Here is a 19,527-nt window from a genome sequence, read left to right on the forward strand (position 1 = left end):
GGCATTTCTTTCTTTAAAATATACAAAATCAAACAATCTACCCAATGTGATGTGTTATGCAATGCTTAATAAAAACAAAATTAAAAGTAAAAGGCATTTCTTTCTTTAAAATATACAAAATCAAACAATCTACCCAATGTAGCTTTATTACTTAAAAAAATAGAAGGCAACCAAAACTTGTGAAATTATAGACATAATAAATACCAAGCACTGATTTTCATGCTTACCACTTCATAAACTATATTATAATCATCAGTCGTTGTAGGAAAATGGATGGATCCTGAGATTGTATGTTAAGGGAAATAAATCAGACACAGAAAATTAAAAATTGTATAGTTTTTCTTACATGAGAAACCCAATCTATAAATAAATAGTAAACCAAAGGAAAGCATAGAAAATGCTTGGAAGGGGAGCTAGGAAAGAGGGGAAAAGGGAGTAGGGAAGGGAAGAAATAAAATGATGATCAAAATACTAATTTCCCAAAATGAATATAATTACTATATATTACAAACATATACTAATTAACAAAAAGGGGGGGAAAAAGAGGCTAACTAAAATTTCTTCAGAGGTTACTGGGAAAATACAGAAAAAAAGGGTTTTTTTTTTTTTTTTTTGTACCAGGGATCAAACTCACTCGTTGGAACCCAACTCGTGTCAGGCGGGTGTTTATCCCACTGAACTAAATCCCAAGCCCCCAAAAAGTATTTTTTTTTCTCAGTTCCTTTTCTGGTTGGGTCCTACAGTATTTAAAATTCTAACTATAGGGTATTAAAGATATAGCTCAGTAGGGAAATGTTGCCTAGACTATACAAGGCTCTATTCTGTTCCCAGTATGTCAAAAACAAATAAAAGAAAAATTCCAGTTAGAGCACTTAATATGGAGACTATTTGCAATTTTCATATATTCTGTGTGAATATACACACAGACAGTGTACCTGACAGTACAGTATATACTTCGCATTGATTTTTGTTTTAGGATGGAATAGCATCAGCAGTCATTTGTTTATTAAAATGAGTGTACTACTAGGTTCAGTGGTACATGCCTGTAATCCCACCTATTCAGGAGGCCAAGGCAGAAGGATTGAAAGTTGGAAGCCAGTGTGGGCCTGTCTCAGGTGTAGCTCAGTGGTAGGAAAGTACCCTGGGTTTAACCCCTAGCCTGCGAAGAAATGACCATTTTAAATATGAGTTATATTTTTAACATTAAAACAACTAGTATGGAGATTTGAAAAGATCTACTGTAAAGATGCTGCTATCTTGGGGTTGGGGATGTGGCTAGAGCATCTGCTACATGTGTGTGGCCATGGGTTCAATCCCCTGTACTGCCAAATTAAAGAAAGATGATGCTCTTCTGTGTATATCCGGTAACATTACAGGTGACATCAGGAATCCTAGGTGATAACACAAAATTCTATTTTTTTTCTAGTGCTCAAACCCAGGGCCTTTCCTTTGCTAGGCAAGTGCTTTGAGTTACATCCCTATCCTGCTAAACCATTCATCTTGATCTTTATCCATTCTAACATCTGATCTAATGATGATCTTAAACCTACCTCTCCTGTATAACTTCTACTAACTTCATTTTATAGGGCAGGATTTACAAGAAGAAGATGGCATTCATATCTAGAGTAGGTCTGTATTGTGCTACTGTGTCTATATGTGGCAGTGACCAGGAAAGCCTTCATTGTGATTACAAAATTAATAGGACACTAGTCAGTACCTCACAGGCCTCAATTAAGTGACTTACCAGAATTGCTAGAAAGGAAGAAAGACGGCAGGTAGAACAGATAGGGAGTTGTGGGTATAGACAACTGGCAACTTTACTATGTCTATCACTAAATCTGTTCTTTTTTAGTTTGATTTCTGGTACCAAAGAAAAGTGCAAAGCGAGGAGAACAGGAGAGCTGGGAGGTGGGGAGGTCTGCAGGGCCTGCCACAGGAAGGGCCTTGTCTCCCTCTCACAGTAGGATGTGGGCCAGGGATGTGACTTGTTTACATCTTCCTGGCTGCTCAGCATAGAGATTTCAAGCAGTGCTTTTCAATGGGAACATTTTGCCCTTCAGGCTAAAAAGTTTTCTTCCTTGTCACAAAAGGAGAGGTTGCTAACAATAGTGGGTACAAGCCAGAGGCAATGCTTCTAAACCTCCTACAGTGGTCATCTATCCTTCATCCCTCATGGCAAACTTTCCAATAGTTCCCTTCCCCCAGATGTTGAGAGACAGCACAGGAAGGCCCTACCACCTGCACCTTGTGAGACCTCCAATAGGTCAGGCCACTTGCTGTGAGCCTCAGTTGTGCCATCTCTCAAATGAGGCCAGTGGGTATCAGTTACAAGCTTGTGGATTGATGCACTCAACGTAGTCTGTAAGTATACAGCCTCATGAAGGGATCGTTGACTGTGAGCATTCCTGTAACAGTTCTCCAGCCCACCTAGGTCCCCTGAAGGTGTTTACAGAAATGTGGTGTTGGCAAGACCCTTAGGCCTGATCTCTGGTTCCTTGTTGGTATGGTGAGGGAATCTCAGTGCTGCAAAGATAATAGATAGTAGGAACTTCAATGAAGACACTGTTCTGAAGGAATTTTATGAAAGCAGACTTTTTTTAAAAAATGTGGTTTAAGCTGCGTGTGGTGGGGCACACCTGTAATCTCGGCACTCAGCAGGCTGAAGCAGAAGGATTGCTGTAAATGGTGAGACAGCCTGGGCTACATAGTGAGTTCAAAGCCATCCTGAACTAAACAGTAAGACCCTGTCAAGACGAAACAAAACAAAACACAAAACCAAAGTGCAATACAACATACCTTAATGCCATTTTTCTTCTTAGTTCTTGTTCCTTGCTCTGTTGGAAAGGAAAGAACAGTGTGGATGGGCTTGAAGCCAGCCATCCTCACCATGAAGCTTTTAGATGAGGGTAAGGGGTGGGGTTGAGAGTGAAATAGCACTTGGCTTCTTTTTTTTTTGGTACTAGGGATTGAACTCACGACCTTGCATGTGTCATGCAAGTGCTTGTGCCACTAAGCTAAATCCCCGGCTCACTTGGCTTTTGAGATTCCAAATCTCTTGACTATTTTTGGGAAATAAGAAAGCAAATTATTCTACCATACTTTTGTGAGAAAGAAGACCTTTGGAACAATTATAGGGCTTTGTTTCTACCAAATATGTAGAAGCAAATTGTAGATATCTAAAAAGAAGAATAGTTAGCTTTTTGATGAATCTGCATGTGTCTGTGAGGCTACCCCCCATCCCTGTATACCCTCCTGACCACTTGTATATCCGATGTTTATATACTCTGGAATATTCTTTTGGGATGTGTTCTTACTTTGCTTTAATGGAAACTGAAGCAGACCTTTGTAGCTGACAGTACACTAGGAATGACACTATTCTTGTAACTTACACACTTAGATATATATATTTTTTTTATTTTCAGTGGGGATGGAACCCAGAACGTCATGTGTGGAAGGGAAATGCTACATCCCATCCCCTTACAATTTTTTTTACAATTTTGAGACAGAGTTTCACTAAGATACCTAGGCTGGCCTCAAACTTGTGATCCTCCTGCCTCAGCTCCTGAGTAGCTAGGATTAGAGGTGTGTGACACCACACTGAGCTGTGAGGCACTTTTCAATAAAAGCCCGAGGGAAATTCCTGTGAAGAATAAATCCTATGCTATGTTGGTATAAATTTTTTTTGTGGTGGTAGAGATGGAACCTATGACTTGCATATTCAGGCAAACACTCTACTGCTGAGGAATACCATTAACCCTTTATAACCTTTAATGGTTAAGGATTTATTTGACATGTTTGTGTACCCTTTATGTCTCATGCTGCTGGCTATAATACATCTTCCTCCGTCCCATAAGGCTCTTCTGTAATGAAGCCCTAAATCATTGTTTTTGGAATTTGCATGAATCTTGATTCAAAATTAGAGACATATTGTCAGGTGTGGTAGTGCATGCCCGTAAGTACAGCCCTCTGGAGGCTGAGACAGGAGCATCACTGCAAGTTTGAGGCCAACCTGTACTTTATAGTGAGTTCAAGGATATCTGGAACTGCATAGCAAGACCATGTCTCAAAAAAATAGAGACATACTTGTTCTATTTTTTCAGGGCATCATTTAAAAAATAGGCCAGTAATTCTTACTTGTATAAAACTGTGTAAGTCCCTGTCAGAGTAAACTGAGGCACAGTTGAGACCATCAAGACAGGCAGAGTTTAAACAGTGTGTGAGAACTTTATTGCAGACCAGATGTGGCTGGGCCAAGGGTGAAAAGACCATTGGCCCCAAGCAAGGGGCGAAGGCATGTTTTATAGGAGAGTTTAGGTAGGGAAGAGAGTCATTACTGAGGAGGGTACAAGAATTTTGAGTTTCTGAATAAGGGCCCTAGTGCTAGACAGACAGGATGGTGTTGGGTACAGGAGGGTGCTAGCAGGCATAGCATATCTCTTGTGGTTTTTCATGAAATCAGCTCTCTGCAGGTTGAGCTGTGTGGAGTAGCTGCTAGCCAGTTGAGCTGCGTGGGGAAGCTGCTGGCTTCCTGTTGAACACCATGCTGCTGCAGATGTAAATGAGAGGTCTGCTTGGGGAGGTTTTTTCTCTTAACTGGGTGGGGGTCTAGTTCAGAGACCTGACATTCCTGTCTGTTGTGTTATGGGAAACGAAGAAGGGTAAGGGGTGTATTTTCCCAGAACTTCTTCAGGTGTGACTGGGGGTTGTGTGGGCATCCTAAAAAAGAGAGACAGAAAAAAATGAAGGGAGAGAGGGGCTGGGATGGTGGCAACATGACAGGGTATCAAATCTGGGCGAGGGTATAGAGTGCTAGCACCGTGATGATTTTTGGTTCTTGCTACAGGTCGGCTTTGGATTCCTGTGGGACAGCAGTATAATGGGCAGTCAGGAAGAGCTGTAGCTGGGTGTAGTTCGGAGACCTGACAATTTTCCTTTTTGTCTGAACCATTTCTTACCATCTGTTGATTTGTATCTTATTAGGAACTTTCCTCATGCCAGAAAACTGAAGAGATCAATTATATTTGGGCTGGTGAGAATCAGGTAATAAAGTTTACAAGCAAGTATGCAGTTTTGATTATGATCCCAAAAAACTGTAATCCCAAAGGGAACAGACAGAAAGTAAAGAAGACGTTGAAAACAATGAACATCACTTCCCCCAAGAAAACACAAGCATTTTCCACATAGTTGAGAGTTTCTTTGGTATACTGTGTCTTTCCTGCTGTGTGCCACCTGCCTTCACCTCTAAGAATTTAATATATGGATAGAGTTGTTAAGGTCTCCAGGGTAGGGAAACTCAGAAGTTCTCATCCCACGATGTGTCTTTTTTTTTTTTTTTTTTTTTTTGTTACTGAGGATTGAACTCACCTCACACTTGCCAGGCAGGCGCTTATGCCACTGAGCTAAATCTCCAGTCCATTAAAATCTTAATTTTATTTATTTATTTATTGGTGCCGGGGATTGAACTCACAACCTCGCATTTGCCAAGCAGGCACTTAAACTGCTGAGCTAAACCCCTGCCCCCCCATCCCATGCCTATAAGAGCACCCTGCTGTCACTGTGGCTATGGACTGGCCCACAGCCCTTCCAGCATTTGTTATTGGTTGATTTCTTGATAATTACCATTCTTTGTGGTCTGAGAAGGAATCTCAGTATTATTTGAATCTGCATCTCGTGAATGACCAGTGATGTTGAACATTTTTTCATATATTTATTTGCTGTTTGCATTTCTTCATCTGAGAAGTATTTATCTTGTTACAGAAAAACCAATATCAAACTGAATGGAAGACTTTTGCTCCAAGGAGTTAAAAGACAACTGTTCATTATCCTAGTGGATTGGTGGGAATCTCAGTTCCAAATCATTAGCACTGAGGCAGTTTTGGGTTCAGTTTAAATACAGTTTGCAAACAGTAAGTACACGATATTACATGATTGGTTACATAGATTGAATTAAATCAGTGTGTCAGGTAAACAAACTCTAAATACATTTTCTTAAAAAGAATTTTTTGTCATAACATAGGAACATCCTGGAAATGAGGGGAGGGGGTTCAAACAGTTAAAAAGTATCTTTGACTGGGTTACTTAGCCCTCAACCCAAGTCCTTGAAGGCAATTGCAAGCAATATCTTTTCTTAATTAAGGAAAACAAAAGCTGAAAATAGTTATATTGGCCCAGTGCATTATCAGAAGAAAAGCAGCTGGACCCAGATAGTCAAGGCTGACTGAAATTAGTAGGCTAGCTATGTGACAAGGAGCATAGTCACAGCAGGAGATGGGCCTGCAGGTACACACTGGGAGGGTCAGGCTTTTACTATGAAATAGTTGTAAGTTTGCTATTTTGTAAGTGTGCCCTTACATTATAATTGTGCACCTTAGTCCTATTCTCAAGCTCAGATGGAGGTTGTGACCAGCCCCTCCTTCCCCCACTTCCACTCTCCTTTTATCCTCTCTTTTATTAACAGGAGCAGTCGGGAACATGTAGGCTTTGTTCCCCATTGGTTGAAATTGCTGTTGTCCTGGCAGCATTTGTAAACATTCTGTCTGGGAGTCTTGGAGAAAGGCTGCTGAGAGACTTGGAGGCTTCTTCAGCTAGCGCTGCTAGTATTTCAAACAAGGATCTCCTCCTCAGGTATCAGGGTTGCTTAAGGGTTGGGGTGTCCACAAAAGGACCTGTAGTGGTTCTCCCTATTCATCACCTAGACCCCAAACTTGACTATGCCCCCTTCTCCTCACCCAGTGTGCCCTCTTATAAGAAGGGAAGGGAAGAAAATGAACTAGAAGAGACCAGCAGGAGGGACATTCCATGTGAGGATAAGACCTGGGCTTCTTCCTGGGCCCTACTCTCCACCTGGCCCCTCCTACTGGGGCACAGAGCTCCCTAGGGAAGGTCTTACACTGATCATTTCATATGTAAAGCCCCTAGCTCTTTTGCTTGGTGTTGGAGGTTATGGATTTGGCTTCTAGTCAGTTGCTGAAAGCTAACCCACTAAATGATCAAGTCACCAAATGGGCCATTCACCACAAGATCCAGTATGACTAACTCACTGAAGCCTACCCAGCTGAACAGTTTACATAAACCTCTTGTGCAGCTGCCCTTCACTGAGGAGTTGATAGTTTGGCTATGGCTAAATTAACATGGCCAGTTTCCTAATGTTAAGGGTCTTTAGCTCCATTCACCTCCTAGCCTTTAGCTCCTTCCTGCTCTAGAATGGGCAGCCTAGAAAGACTCCATTCCCCATAGCAGATACTCCTGTCTATCCACTAGCTATGGCAAGAGCAAACTGAGGCAGAGGCAGACTGAGCTTAAATAATATCAGGGCCTGAGTGAGTGCTGGTCAATATTAGAGGAATTTTAAAAGCTGTTCCAATTATTCTTGGATCGAAGGCTATGGGAACTGGGCTGCCTTGTGCAGTATCCAACAAACAGCCTTTGGGCCCAGTGATGATGTTGAGAAAGGGAGTGAAAGTTGCCTTTCAGTGAAAGAGGCTCACAGAAATAGGCTGAGTGCATTCCAGACTCCATATGCAAATATGAGAACAGGGCTCCGTTTCCCTTTTTGCATCTTGGACCAGCATTGTAGTTAAGAGCATGAACTATGGGCCAGACTGTCTGGGTGTGTAGCTCCTTATTTTCACACGGTAATAAGAATCTCTCTGTTTGTGACTCCAGGTCCCCAAAGGAAACTGTTTGCACATTAAAAGTAGGCTAGTAGGTAAAGGGAATATGTACAGAGGTGTGGCCAGAGTACAGGAAACAATGCAGAGCCTCCTGGCTCTGGTTACAGTGCAGTCCAGTGGGGGTCAAAGGGCAGGAATGGTTACTCCTCCCAGACTGAGATGTTGTAGGGGACAAGGTCCTGGAAAGAAGCTGGAGCCTTCTCTAAACAGACAGCCACAGGTGACCGTGAAGGTGTGGAGTTAGCAAGCACGCTGTTCTGTCAGCCTGGTCTCCCTGTTGTGTGTAACCTCTTGAAAGCCAGAGGGCACTAGAGAGCCCGTTTGCGTGGCTTATCCAGGCTGGCTTTCCAGCCTTCCAGTGCAGTGACAGAGCTACAAAGGGAGGGAGTGTGGCAGGGTGAACGGAAGGTGTCCAGTAGCAGTCTCATGGAGCTTTGGTAATAGATAAATGAAATGCAGCACAATGGGCACCCCCAAATGAGGAGCTGTTATTTATAGAAAAAAAATAGCTCCCTTTGGAGAGCCATCCACTGTCATAGGACAACCCAGTGCAAGGATTGTCTGTAAAGAATTTACAAGTGTGCTGAAAGTAAAGAGTTTCTCAAAAGTGAAAAGACTTATGAACAGCAGAGAATGAAGTAGAATCCAAGACTCAAGGGAAAAGATGGAAAACAGACTGAAAATGTGCAAAGACTCTTAGTTCTGTGATGCACATGTGTTCACTCTGATTTTCATATTCCCAACAGTTGCTGAAGACATCTGGAAATTTTTTTTTTTTTGTGGTGATACCGGGGATCAAACTCACAACTTCGTGCTTTCAAGGCAGGTGCTTATGCTGCTGAGCTGAATCCTGGGCTACATCTGGAAAATTTTAGCTATAATTTATGATAAGCCTTGCTAGAACTAGAGCACTTAAATTTTTTTTTTTGAGACAGAGTATGTAGCTATGTACTCCAGGCTGGCCTTGAACTCAGCCCAGGCTGGTCTTGAACTCCCAGTGATCCTCCTGTCTCAGCCTCCTGAGTGCTGAGATTATAGACATTCATCACCATGGCTGGTATCAAATGTTTTCTTGATGTGATAAACCTCAAACCATAAAGCAGCAGCATCCTTAATGGTGTAACACCAGAAAGCATGCCTACCAAGGCCAGCCATGAAAGAAAGATGCTCATTCTTTAACTTCTAGCTAGCAATTTCCAGAAATATTACCACAACTAATGCTCATAAGAGTTCTATATTTCAGGACAAGAGATAATAAAACATAATACTTTCCCTCCCTCCCTCTTTCCTCCTTTTCTATTTTTCTCCTTCCCTTCCTCTCTGTTTCTGTTTTCCTTCCTTAAACCCTGGGCTTCTGAACTGAACTTGAACTTAAAAGAAAAACTAACCATTTTAATTTAAATTAATACTGTTTATAGAAGATAAATACAATTGATGGAAAATACAAAAACTTTTACTGTACCAGTTTTACCTAACATTTATAAAAGCAAAATGTGTGCCTTGCAGCTAGAGAAAGCACTAAGTATAGTAATGCTATACTTGAACTTGTAATCTTCCTGTGTCAGCCTCCTACAGTGCTGAGATTACAGCATGTGCCACCACACTTGGCTAAAAATGATAGATTCTTACCCAGAAAACCCAAGAGAAAAACTGAAACACCAACCCTTGCTCTGTTGTATATTTTTACTTTTTGAAAAGTTTTTTGGCACTGACGATTGATCCCAGGGCCTCCTACATCCTGGGAAATAGTCTTGCTTCTTAATTTGCTATTTTTTTCAACCCTGGGGCTGGGGTTCAAGGTCTTTTACATTATAGGCAAGTGCTCTACCACTAAGCCACACCGCCAACCTCTTAATTCAGTATCTCTGTTTGTTTATTTATTTATTTATGTTTGTAGTACTGGGGACTGAACTCAGGGAATACTGAGCTATATCTTGGGTCCTTTTTATGTTTTGAGACAGGGTTTCATTAAGGTGTCTGGGTTGGCCTCACACTTGTGATCATTTCTACCTCAGCCTCCCTAAGTTGCCGGAGTTACAGGTGTGGACCACCATACCTGGTGAGAATATACTATCTTTAAAGAGTCCTGTGTCCCTAGTTGCTCAAAGTAGGGCATGGGGTTCTTTAAAAGACTCACCTAGAAATCAATATTTGGAATTCTAGCTGGAATCCCAGAGAAGTTAGGAATCATCCCACTACATTTTTCTTTAAACCTGCATGATTTCGAGAATGTAAACAGCCTTGATTTTCAGGAAAAGTAGATCTGAGCAGCCAGGTATAAAGGGCCTGCTGTGAGGTCTCCTCCTGGAAGGCAACAACTGTAGCTTGTATCTGATATCAGGAGGCATTCTGGACTTGAGAATATTCCCAAGCATGTAAACATGCATGCAGAGTGACTCATTCTATTTCTTTTTTTTTTATTTAAGAGGAAAAAGAGAAAAACACAAAACAAAACAAAGCGGTGTAAGGGTACACGTAATACAGAACTACAAAAAAAAAACATAACAGTAAGAAATCACCTGTTAGTAGATTACATATTATCATCTTGAAAATAGTTGCTCAAATCACAGTATCAAAGAATACAAGGTGGACATTCAAACAGGGAGACTGCAAACAGCTGTGTTCAATGATCCAAAAACATTGATATAGTCAGCTATTTAACACCCCTAAACACACTTGCTGTTATATCCATTAGAGCTCTTTTTCTTTTTTTTTTCTTTTTTTCCCCCTCTCTTTTTTACAACAAAATTTACACATTTTGGATTTTATTACTCCTTAGTGCTTATTACTTTTTTTGGGGGGGGAGAGAATACAGTCAAATATGGCAAAACAAAGCTGTCAGTCAATACCAAGGATAGACATAGCACATGGTGTAGAACAGAGTACAAGTTTATCAACAATGGTTATCAACGTTGTCCCTTGTTTCCTTAAAAAGAATTGTCTATCTCATTAGATATTATAAAGTTGGACAAAACAGTAGAGAACAAGACCAATAAAACTTAGGCATTGTAAACATTACAGGACTTCCAAAGAAGACAATAGTCAAACCAGTTCATTCTATTTCTTTATCCAGGCCAAAAAAAAAAAAAAATGGATGAGACTACAAAGTCCAAAAGTCAGAGGGTAGTAACTATTGATGAGAGATCTCCACACACGGTGACAACAACGGATACACAAGATGACAGGAATGTGACAGATGCAGAAAAAGACGACGAGACTATGATGAATGCAGCTGTGACTGTAACTGAGGATATCATTAAGCTTGCTGCTCAGTCCTTGGAAGATAGTAAGCCTATTTGTTTGCCTAAAGAATTGTCTCTCTATGTAACACCACACAACTAGGCAACTAACAAATTCACACTTTCTTTGCAGAAATTAAACACTGCACTGAGCAAATCCAGTGGATCACTCACGGTGAATTCACAGCTGAAAACGGCCAGAGACAAATTCAGGAGCTCATTTCTGTAAGTTAGTTGACCACTCCAATTTGGTACATGAGAAGGAGGAAAAATAAAAAGATTGGCCAAAAGTTTGAGGTAGCTTCTGGGTATGGTAGTGCTCACCTGTAATTCTAGCCCAGTAGTCTAAGGCAGGAGGACTGCCACAAATTTGAGGCCAGCCTGGGCTACATAGTGAGTTCAAGGCCGGCCTGAACTATATAGCAAAACCCTGTGTCAAAAAAAAGTTTGAGGTAGTCAGGTATGGTTGCACACAGCTGTAATCCCAGCTTCTTGGGAGGCTGAGGCAGGAGGATCTTAAACTGGAGACTAGCCTATGCAAAAATAAAATTTAAAAAAGAGCTGTGGATGTTGCTCCATGATAGAGTACATGCCTGACATGTGTGAGGTCCTGGTGTACTACAAAAAAATGTTTAAGGTTCAAAACCTCGGGGCTATCAAAGGTGACTTGAATAAGCAAACATTGTCTTTATATGGGTTCCAAACTCAAGGTGGGATAATCTTTGAAGGTGAAAGGCATAATTGTGTTACTCTGTGTTTGTATCATCTTATCCTTACATTTCCTTAGGAAAAACGAATATTTCCGGTTATTTGCTATGCTGATGCGTGCAGTGGGGGCCTCATGGCCTAAAGAGGGAGATGCTTCTCCAAACGAGGAGCTCTTCACTACCAACTTGAGTGTGTTCATGTTGAGAGTGGATGTGGCTGGACCAAGTATCATTGGGTGTGTGTGATGCTGGGGATAGAGCCCAGGGCCTTGCACATGTTAAGCACATGTTCTACCACTGAGCTACGTTCCAACCCTCAGGATCAAAGGTCTTTTAAAATTGAGACAAAATCTGTCACCCTGGCTGACCTGGAACTCATGATCCTCCTGCCTCAGTCTCACTGTGTCACACCTGGCTGGGATTATAGGTATGTGCCACCAGACATGGATGCAAGGGTCTTTTTTATTTAGTGTGGAAATGTAATGCGCAGGAAAGATGTACATACCTATCAGCTCTGTTTCCCCACAATCTGTATCTGGCACTGACCTCTCTGTGTGGTTTATTCTGCCAGATTTGGGGAGAAGACCCTGGGTTGCTCCACATAAATGGCAGGTAGATAAAGAAAAAGGTTGAAATCAGTTGAATTCAATGGAGGAAAATTCTCCCACCCCTCGGACAATTTTCAGCTCTTTCCATTCCTCCCAGGAGCCCTTCAATGCCTACAGGTTCCTGGACACCCTGAGCAGGTGGGGTTTCTGGTAGAAGTTAATCTTGGACCTTCCTGCTCTGGAGCAAGTCTCCATCAGGGGTTGGGGCAAAGGGTCCTGCCAGATGCACCCAAGGTTCCTGAACCGGAACAGAGGAGGACACAGAGATGGGGAACATTGCCCCTGGAAAGCCCACCTGCCATTCTGAGTAAAGGACAATGACAGTAGTCAACAGAGTTCCCTGTCTTCCTTCCAAATTATGGCTCAGGCCATCACTGCCCTCTCCCCACCTGCCACCTTTCCCCAGCCACACTGACTTCTCTGATGTTTTTGAACTGCTGCATGTATCTCTGTCCCAGAACCTTTATGCTTGCTTTTCTCTCTGCTCAGAAGCTGCTCTCCTGACTTTAATTTTCAGGACTCACCATTTCACCTCTCCAGATCTTTGTTAAAATACCATTTGTTAGTAGAGACTTGAGGCCTTTTCTAGAATTGTAGCCTTCCCCCTTTTCTGACTCATTCTTTCCTTTGCAGCTACTAAGACACCAGAGTCTACTGATTTATCCATCTGCCTTCCTGCCACCAGCAGAACATGTGGCCCATGACGGGAAGACACTTTTGCTCAGTGTGCTGTATTTGGCCACATAGGACTATCAGCTATGCTATAGATGCTCAATAAATCTGTTTTGGATATATAAGGAGATTTATTATCTCATTATCATTATTTCCTTACAGATGAAGAGCCAGAATAAAACATTTGTCTCACTCTGTGGGGCTGTTGTGAGGGCAGAGACAATTAGAAAGTAGATGGATAAAAAGCTAAAAGCTCTGTGTAACTCAGGACAGAAAATTACCCTGTTTTCAGCTCTACTAATACACAGCCCTAGAAGTTAGAATTCTACCATCTAAGTGTAAGACATTTCGGATGAAGGCTTCTCTCAAGCTTATTGTCAACTTCTCCAAGTCTACTGCATATCAGAGAATGGTAAATTAGGAGTTGCCATTTGCTGAGCATTGTTATGTGCCAAGTACTGTGAAACATTTTGCCATGCATGATCTCTTTTAATCCTCATAACAAACATAAATATAGGTATATCACTGTACCCATTTTACATATGAGGAGGCTCAAGGATCATAGAGGTTGGATGATTGTCCAAAGTCTCTCTAATTAAACAGTAAGATAAAGGTTTAGTTATTCTGTCTGATACATTCTTTCAACCATTATAGGAAAAGTATTTTTGGATGATAAAAAGGATAGTTTTATTAGTAATGAAAATTATAAAATTCAAATTCAAATGTTGAAAGGTACTGCTATATGAATAAGAATGTTTAAACCTGGGGTGAGAAAACATGTGTATTTGTGAGACAGTAATAGGCTGTAATTTTATATTGCCAATGGACACAATTATTGTTTGTTCTCTTCTGGAACATAGTCTGACAATAGGAATATACAAATGGGCTCGTCAGAAGAAAAAAATTGGAGAATTCTGATTGTCTAATTCACAGTTAAGTTATTTTTATAACAAGAACAAGGCATATCATTATTCAAAAAAAAGTAGTGAGCTAAAAGCAAAAAGTAGAAAAGGAAAGTTCTCCCTACACACCACAATACCCAGTTCTGTATTCTTCCCAGCTAACTTACCACGAGTAACAGTTTTGTGCATGTACTTCCAGGTGCCTGCTGATTTTGAGCAACCATTGTAGAGCAGCATAGAGACACAGTTTCTTGGAAGCGAGTATATGAAGTGATGTCATATAAAAACTATAAAACTCAAAGATAATACACTCTCATTGGTGCTACATAAAAATCTGCTGTGTGTATTGAATTAAAATAAGAAGAGATTGCCCTGATCAAGATAGTTGGATGTAATGTCATACCTAAGGCTGCCTTCATTTACAAAAGGGAAAATAGACCAAGAATCAAGCCAAGAGGCAAAACTCTTAGCAGGAAGGTACAGGATGGGATGAAGAAAACACTGAGCTGGTTGCTTAGAAGTACTAGGTACCAATCCAGGTATGATGCTAGATTGTGTCTACCCACTTCTAGGCCCCAGAAGTCTCATCTGAAAAATGAAGTGCTTTGTTAGATGATCTTTACAGACCATCCTAGTGCTACAAAGCACTGAGTAGACTTGAGAGGGAGATATTTCCTAAGAAATACCATTAGTCTGGTCCAACACATACTACAAATCAGGTTCAGGGATGCATACCTGTAGTCCTGGAATGTCGAGACAGGAGGATCACTGGAGTCTTCAAGTTCAGGGCTAGATTGGGCTACATTGTGAGACTATCCCAAAATAATAAATAATGTACAATAAATATATGTGGAGTAGTGACTAGTTCTAGTTTGATGGGAGTATGAGCTTTCTGCTGGGAAACGTGTGACATGAGGGTAGAAAGTTGTATTATTAGGTGACATAGTGAAACATTTATTCAGTGACACGTATTCAGTGACACAGTGAAACACTTTCACTTTCTTCAGCAGGCAGTGGGGAGCTGCTGAAGGTTTTGGAGTGGAGCTGATGTGATCAAAGCTGTGCTAAAGGACAATAACTGGCTTCAGTGTGGGTGGTAGTGTGGAGAAGCAAGGTTGAAGATGATGAAATCTAGATCGGAGGTTGTTCCCCGAGTCCAGGCAAGAAATACTGACAACTGAAATACAGTACTGGCAATGGGATTGGAGAAGGACAGATAGATGGCAGACATATTTTGGGTACAATAGACAGGACTAAAGTTTGTTAAAATATACATGAATTAAGGAGAGACTGGATGAATACTGATAATATAGTTGACCTGAGTTGTGTATTCTGTTAACTCCAGGAATATGCTCTAGGAACTATTCCTTTGTTTCTTGACTCCACTAATAAGATTCGTGCTTTCAAAGGGAAAAGCTTTTCTAAAGATGCAAACAGAGATTCATTCCTTTCAGAGGGATATGGCTTATCTTATTGCCTGACTCATTGCTCCTCTTATCTTACTAACCAGCCTTGGCTGCAATGAAGTGAGTCCAGTTTTGACAAATGCTTGAAATCAGCCCTATTGCTTTGTAGACACACCTGTGGGTCTCCTATCTTCCTGGAGCAGGATGAACAGAACACGTGTTCTAGTCACTTTCTTTTCCCCTCCACTTTTGTTTTTTTCAGGCAGGGTCTCATCATGTAGTTTTGGCTGGTCTCAAACTCACTATATAGCCTTTACTGGCTTAAAACTGTTGTGATACTCCTGCCTCAGCTTCTGAGGGTGGGGATTACAAGCGTGTACTACCATGCCTATTTTCTAGTCACTTTCTAATTATTTTCCACTTAACCACATTTTGTTTCTAATGTGACTTGTATCTAGATGTCTTCCTCAAAGCCTCATGCATTCTGGGGTTTTGGGAACTGGCTGGATCTCATGTGTGTGATACATGGATTAAGGGTGTGTGATAACTGAATGGGTTTAGCATAGTTCTGGGTGTGGATAATGGAAGCCTTACCCTGGGTGTAGGTGGCACTAATCAATATAGGCTTATAGTTTGTATGGAATGTAAAGGGAGAAAGGGAAAGGCAGGCTAGGTGCTGCTTTTTGCCTTCTGCCTGTTGCACCATGAACTGTTTCTCCTCTGTGATTCTCCTCTTCCATGCCACTCTGCCTTGGAGTCAGCTGACTATGAAGTTGTCTTAGTTACTTTTCTCCTTGCTGGGACAAAATACCCAATACCCAAAGTTAAAGATGAAAATGTTTATTTAGCTTGAAGTTTGTAGAGGTTTTAGTCTATAATCAGTTGGCTCCAAGGTAGAGTGTGGCATGGCAGTGGGGTAACAAACAGGTCATGGTGGCAGAAGATAGCAAAAGCAAAGAGATAGCAGGAGCAGGCTTCTTCTCCTCCCTTATACTGTATGCAGGCTCCCTTCCCCAGGGCAGGTGCAGCACTCACACCACCAATCCTAGCACTGGACAATGAACCAATCACAAAGTCTAGCTTTCGCCACCACCAGAAATCTCCCCCGCCATGACCACATGAGGCTTTGGGGGAACATCCAGACCCAAACCATAACAGGAGTGAAACCTCTACAAACTGAGCTGAAATAAACTTTTCTGCCTTTAAATTGTGAATGTTGGGTATTTTGTCTCATCAACGAGAAAAGTAACCAAGATACTTTCCAAGTAAGGATGTGGAGCACAGTGTGTGTGTATATGGATGATGCGGACGTTCATATACACATCTAAGGGTGTACCACTGAAACCCAAAGTCTGGGCTGAAGTTATGTTTGCATTTACTCTTATTTCATTTCTTTTTCTTCCATTGGGAGGTAATTAATTGGGAATTGACTATAGTTTGAATCCCAATAAAATATGTAGCACTTCAGAACAGGGCTGTAGCCCCCCTTTGCTTTCTTGCTCTGTAAGATTTTTTTCCCTCTCTCTCTTTCTTCTATGACACAGGCTTGTGAGTATCATCTTGGCTGGTCATACAGCACAGAGTTTATGAGGAAGGAAGATGTAGATCATTCCTTCCACTATATCTACCGTGTGAGCTGGAGCCTGTCAACTGCTCAGTTACCCATGGCAAGAGTCTACGCCATTGCCTACTTCACTATCAAGATTAAAAAAAACAAACCTCCGGTAAGCTCTTCCTTTGGGCCCTGTTCCCTCAGTAAGACTTCAATAGAATAGAGATTCTGCAAAACTGAAGAGTCCTATTTCATCCTTATCTGGCCCATCTGCAGCAAGCTACAATTGATTACTCTCTCCTCCATGACACTTTCCATTAGGCTTCCAGAACAATATACTCTCCTGGTTCTCCTCCTGCCTGCCGGCCATCCCTCCTCAAGTCTCTGCTAGCATCTCTGCCTCACACCAATCCCATCATGTTGGAATGTTCCCAACAGGCTTTGGGCCTCTCTGTGCTCACCTCCATGATTATCTTATACATGGTTTTAAATGTCACCTAGAGCCTGTGATTCCCAAATTGATACCTCCAGCCTAGACCACTCTAACCTGGAAACTTAATGAACAATTCACTTATTGTATCTAAAAGAGAATTTTTGATTTTCCCAAATTACTGCACTCTCGATCTCAGTTGACAGCCAAATCCTTGGCATCATCCTTGACTCTCATTTTTTTAAAAACACCCTTCATCTCAGTGCATTAAGAAATCTAGTTAGATAGCGGGACTGTGAATTCAAGCCTTACGGGGCATCTTAGCAAGACCCTGTTTCAAATAAAAATAGATTTAATAAAGGACTGTGTATGTAGCTCAGTGGTAGAATAACCCAGAGTTATTCTCCAGTACTGAAAAACAAATCTGGTTGTCTCTACCCTCAGAAATATGCCCAGAACCCCACGATTTTGTACCATTCCACTTCTATCACCCTGGTCCAAAGGACCATCCTTTCTCATCAAGGTTACTGCAGTAGCCTACCACCCAAGCTCTCTGATTCCATCCTTGCACTCATTATTATCTCTTGCCGATTTAGTAGCCAGAAAGAGTGAGCCTTGTAAAATGAAAGTTTCCCACTTAAAACTTTCCAGAAGTATATTTTAAACTTGAAAGCACATACAGATGAAGTGTGGTTTTTGTTAAAATATTCTGATTCAGCAGGTGTAGGGCAGGGCTTTGGATTCTGCATTTCTAACAAGCTGCCAGACAATGCTGATAGCTCAGGTCCAGAGACTTACATTTGAGTAGCAAAGATATACAAGGGCTATGTGATCTAGTTCTTTGTTATTCTGCTTTTTCACGGCCACTTACCCTCACTTATTCTGCTCCAGCTACTCTGATCTTGCTACTCCTTAAATAGGCCAGGTATAACCTGTTCCAGGGCCTTTGCACTGGCTGTTCTTTCTGACCTGAACACTCTCCCCTATGCATGTGCATTGTCTGCTCCTTAAAATCTTTACTTGCACTGTCTATCCTATCCCCTACTTTTGTCCATAATACTTTACTACTAATATTCTATATAATTTATTTTGCTATTATCTGCTCCCATAACAGAATATAAGCTTGATAAAGGTAGAGATTTTTGTCTTGCTGTGAAACAAGGTCTGGGAAATAGTATGTGTTTAATAAAAATTTGAAAAAATGACTACTTGTAGCCCAGGAATAAGGAATATATTGATTTGATGACTAGTGTCAAAGGAACCAAAATAATATCTGTGAATTAAGGGGGAGGGGTCCTTAGAGAAGCGGAGATGATACCAATCATAATGCTTAGACCATAACAGGCATACAAATGTTATTTTCTGTTTTCTTTCCATCATTTCACAAAAGTTATTTGCACTTTGGTCTGATTCTAAGGCTGTACCTAGGGAGCACAAAGTCAGTGAGGCCATCATGTCCACTATTCCTCCTATCTTAGAACAAACTCTCTGCTGAAACATCTAACGAGGTACAGAAGGTGCAGAGTTCAATTCTGGCCGTATACTCTTCCATCAGCTATCTTGCTGACTGGCAAGGTCACACACTGTGAAATAAGGCTGCTAAAAGTGAGCATAAACTGACTGTAGTAGAGACCATATACAGTACACACAGGTTTTGGAAGAATGGCTCTTGCTCAAAATTCCAAGCATAATTTTGGAAGTGAGAATGGGTAGGGACCACCAAGATAGTATTATAGTCAATTTTTTTATGCTGCCATAAAAATGTTTTCCAAGCTATTCATCTCTATAATTTCCTTCTGGTGCCATTCTTGAAGACATAGAGATTATTGGCTAAGTAAGGGAGAGTGTGTAAAGAAGCTCAATAACTTACTTGTGCTATTAATGAGAAGTATGAACCTCTGCTACCATATTCCAAGTTTTTTAGTGATTCCCAAGGTATTTGCTGTTAAAAAGATCTTTTGCAGTACAGTTTTTAAGTGACAAAGAACTTTGACCTATAGACTCCCAATTCATAAGGAAGATGCATTCTGGAAATTGAAGAGTATGAATATGAGAGCCGGGCAAGCACAAGATTGAGTTCAATTCCCAGTACCCCTCATGCCCCCCCGCCAAAAGTATACATGTGGGCAAGTGCAGGGAGGGAAGAAATGAAAAGTTGGCATGATTAGTCTAGGCTGATGGTTGTGTTTTTCTCTTAGGATGCACCTATTGATGTCTCTTATGTATTCGAAGACCAAGCATTAGTTCAAAGGTAATAAATATTTGGAGATTTATTTTATTATTTTGTTTGTTTTTGAGGCAGAGTCTTGCTATGTAGTTTAGGTTGGTTTTGAATTCA

At 41.1% G+C, this 19,527-nt stretch overlaps 1 protein-coding gene across 3 annotated transcripts in view; it reads left to right on the top strand.

Annotated features, from left to right (window-relative positions):
- The first annotated feature begins 6,370 nt into the window (after positions 1–6,370).
- The window catches only part of Akap14 (A-kinase anchoring protein 14), a 55,827-nt gene continuing 42,670 nt past the window's right edge, over positions 6,371–19,527 (top strand). For all 3 annotated transcript variants that reach the window (XR_010046638.1, XM_063246339.1, XM_063246338.1), the window contains exons 1-5: positions 6,371–6,624; positions 10,747–10,959; positions 11,046–11,137; positions 16,752–16,931; positions 19,388–19,440. Coding sequence is in view for 2 of the 3 variants with exons in the window: in XM_063246339.1 (XP_063102409.1) it covers positions 10,764–10,959; positions 11,046–11,137; positions 16,752–16,931; positions 19,388–19,440 (521 nt within the window). In the remaining variant the exon portion in view is untranslated. The remainder of the gene's footprint in view (positions 6,625–10,746; positions 10,960–11,045; positions 11,138–16,751; positions 16,932–19,387; positions 19,441–19,527) is intronic.

Source organism: Cavia porcellus, unplaced genomic scaffold (genome assembly GCF_034190915.1).
Source record: "Cavia porcellus strain 051 isolate PalLab524CR breed Dunkin Hartley unplaced genomic scaffold, mCavPor4.1 scaffold_3, whole genome shotgun sequence".
Taxonomy (NCBI): Eukaryota; Metazoa; Chordata; class Mammalia; order Rodentia; family Caviidae; genus Cavia; species Cavia porcellus.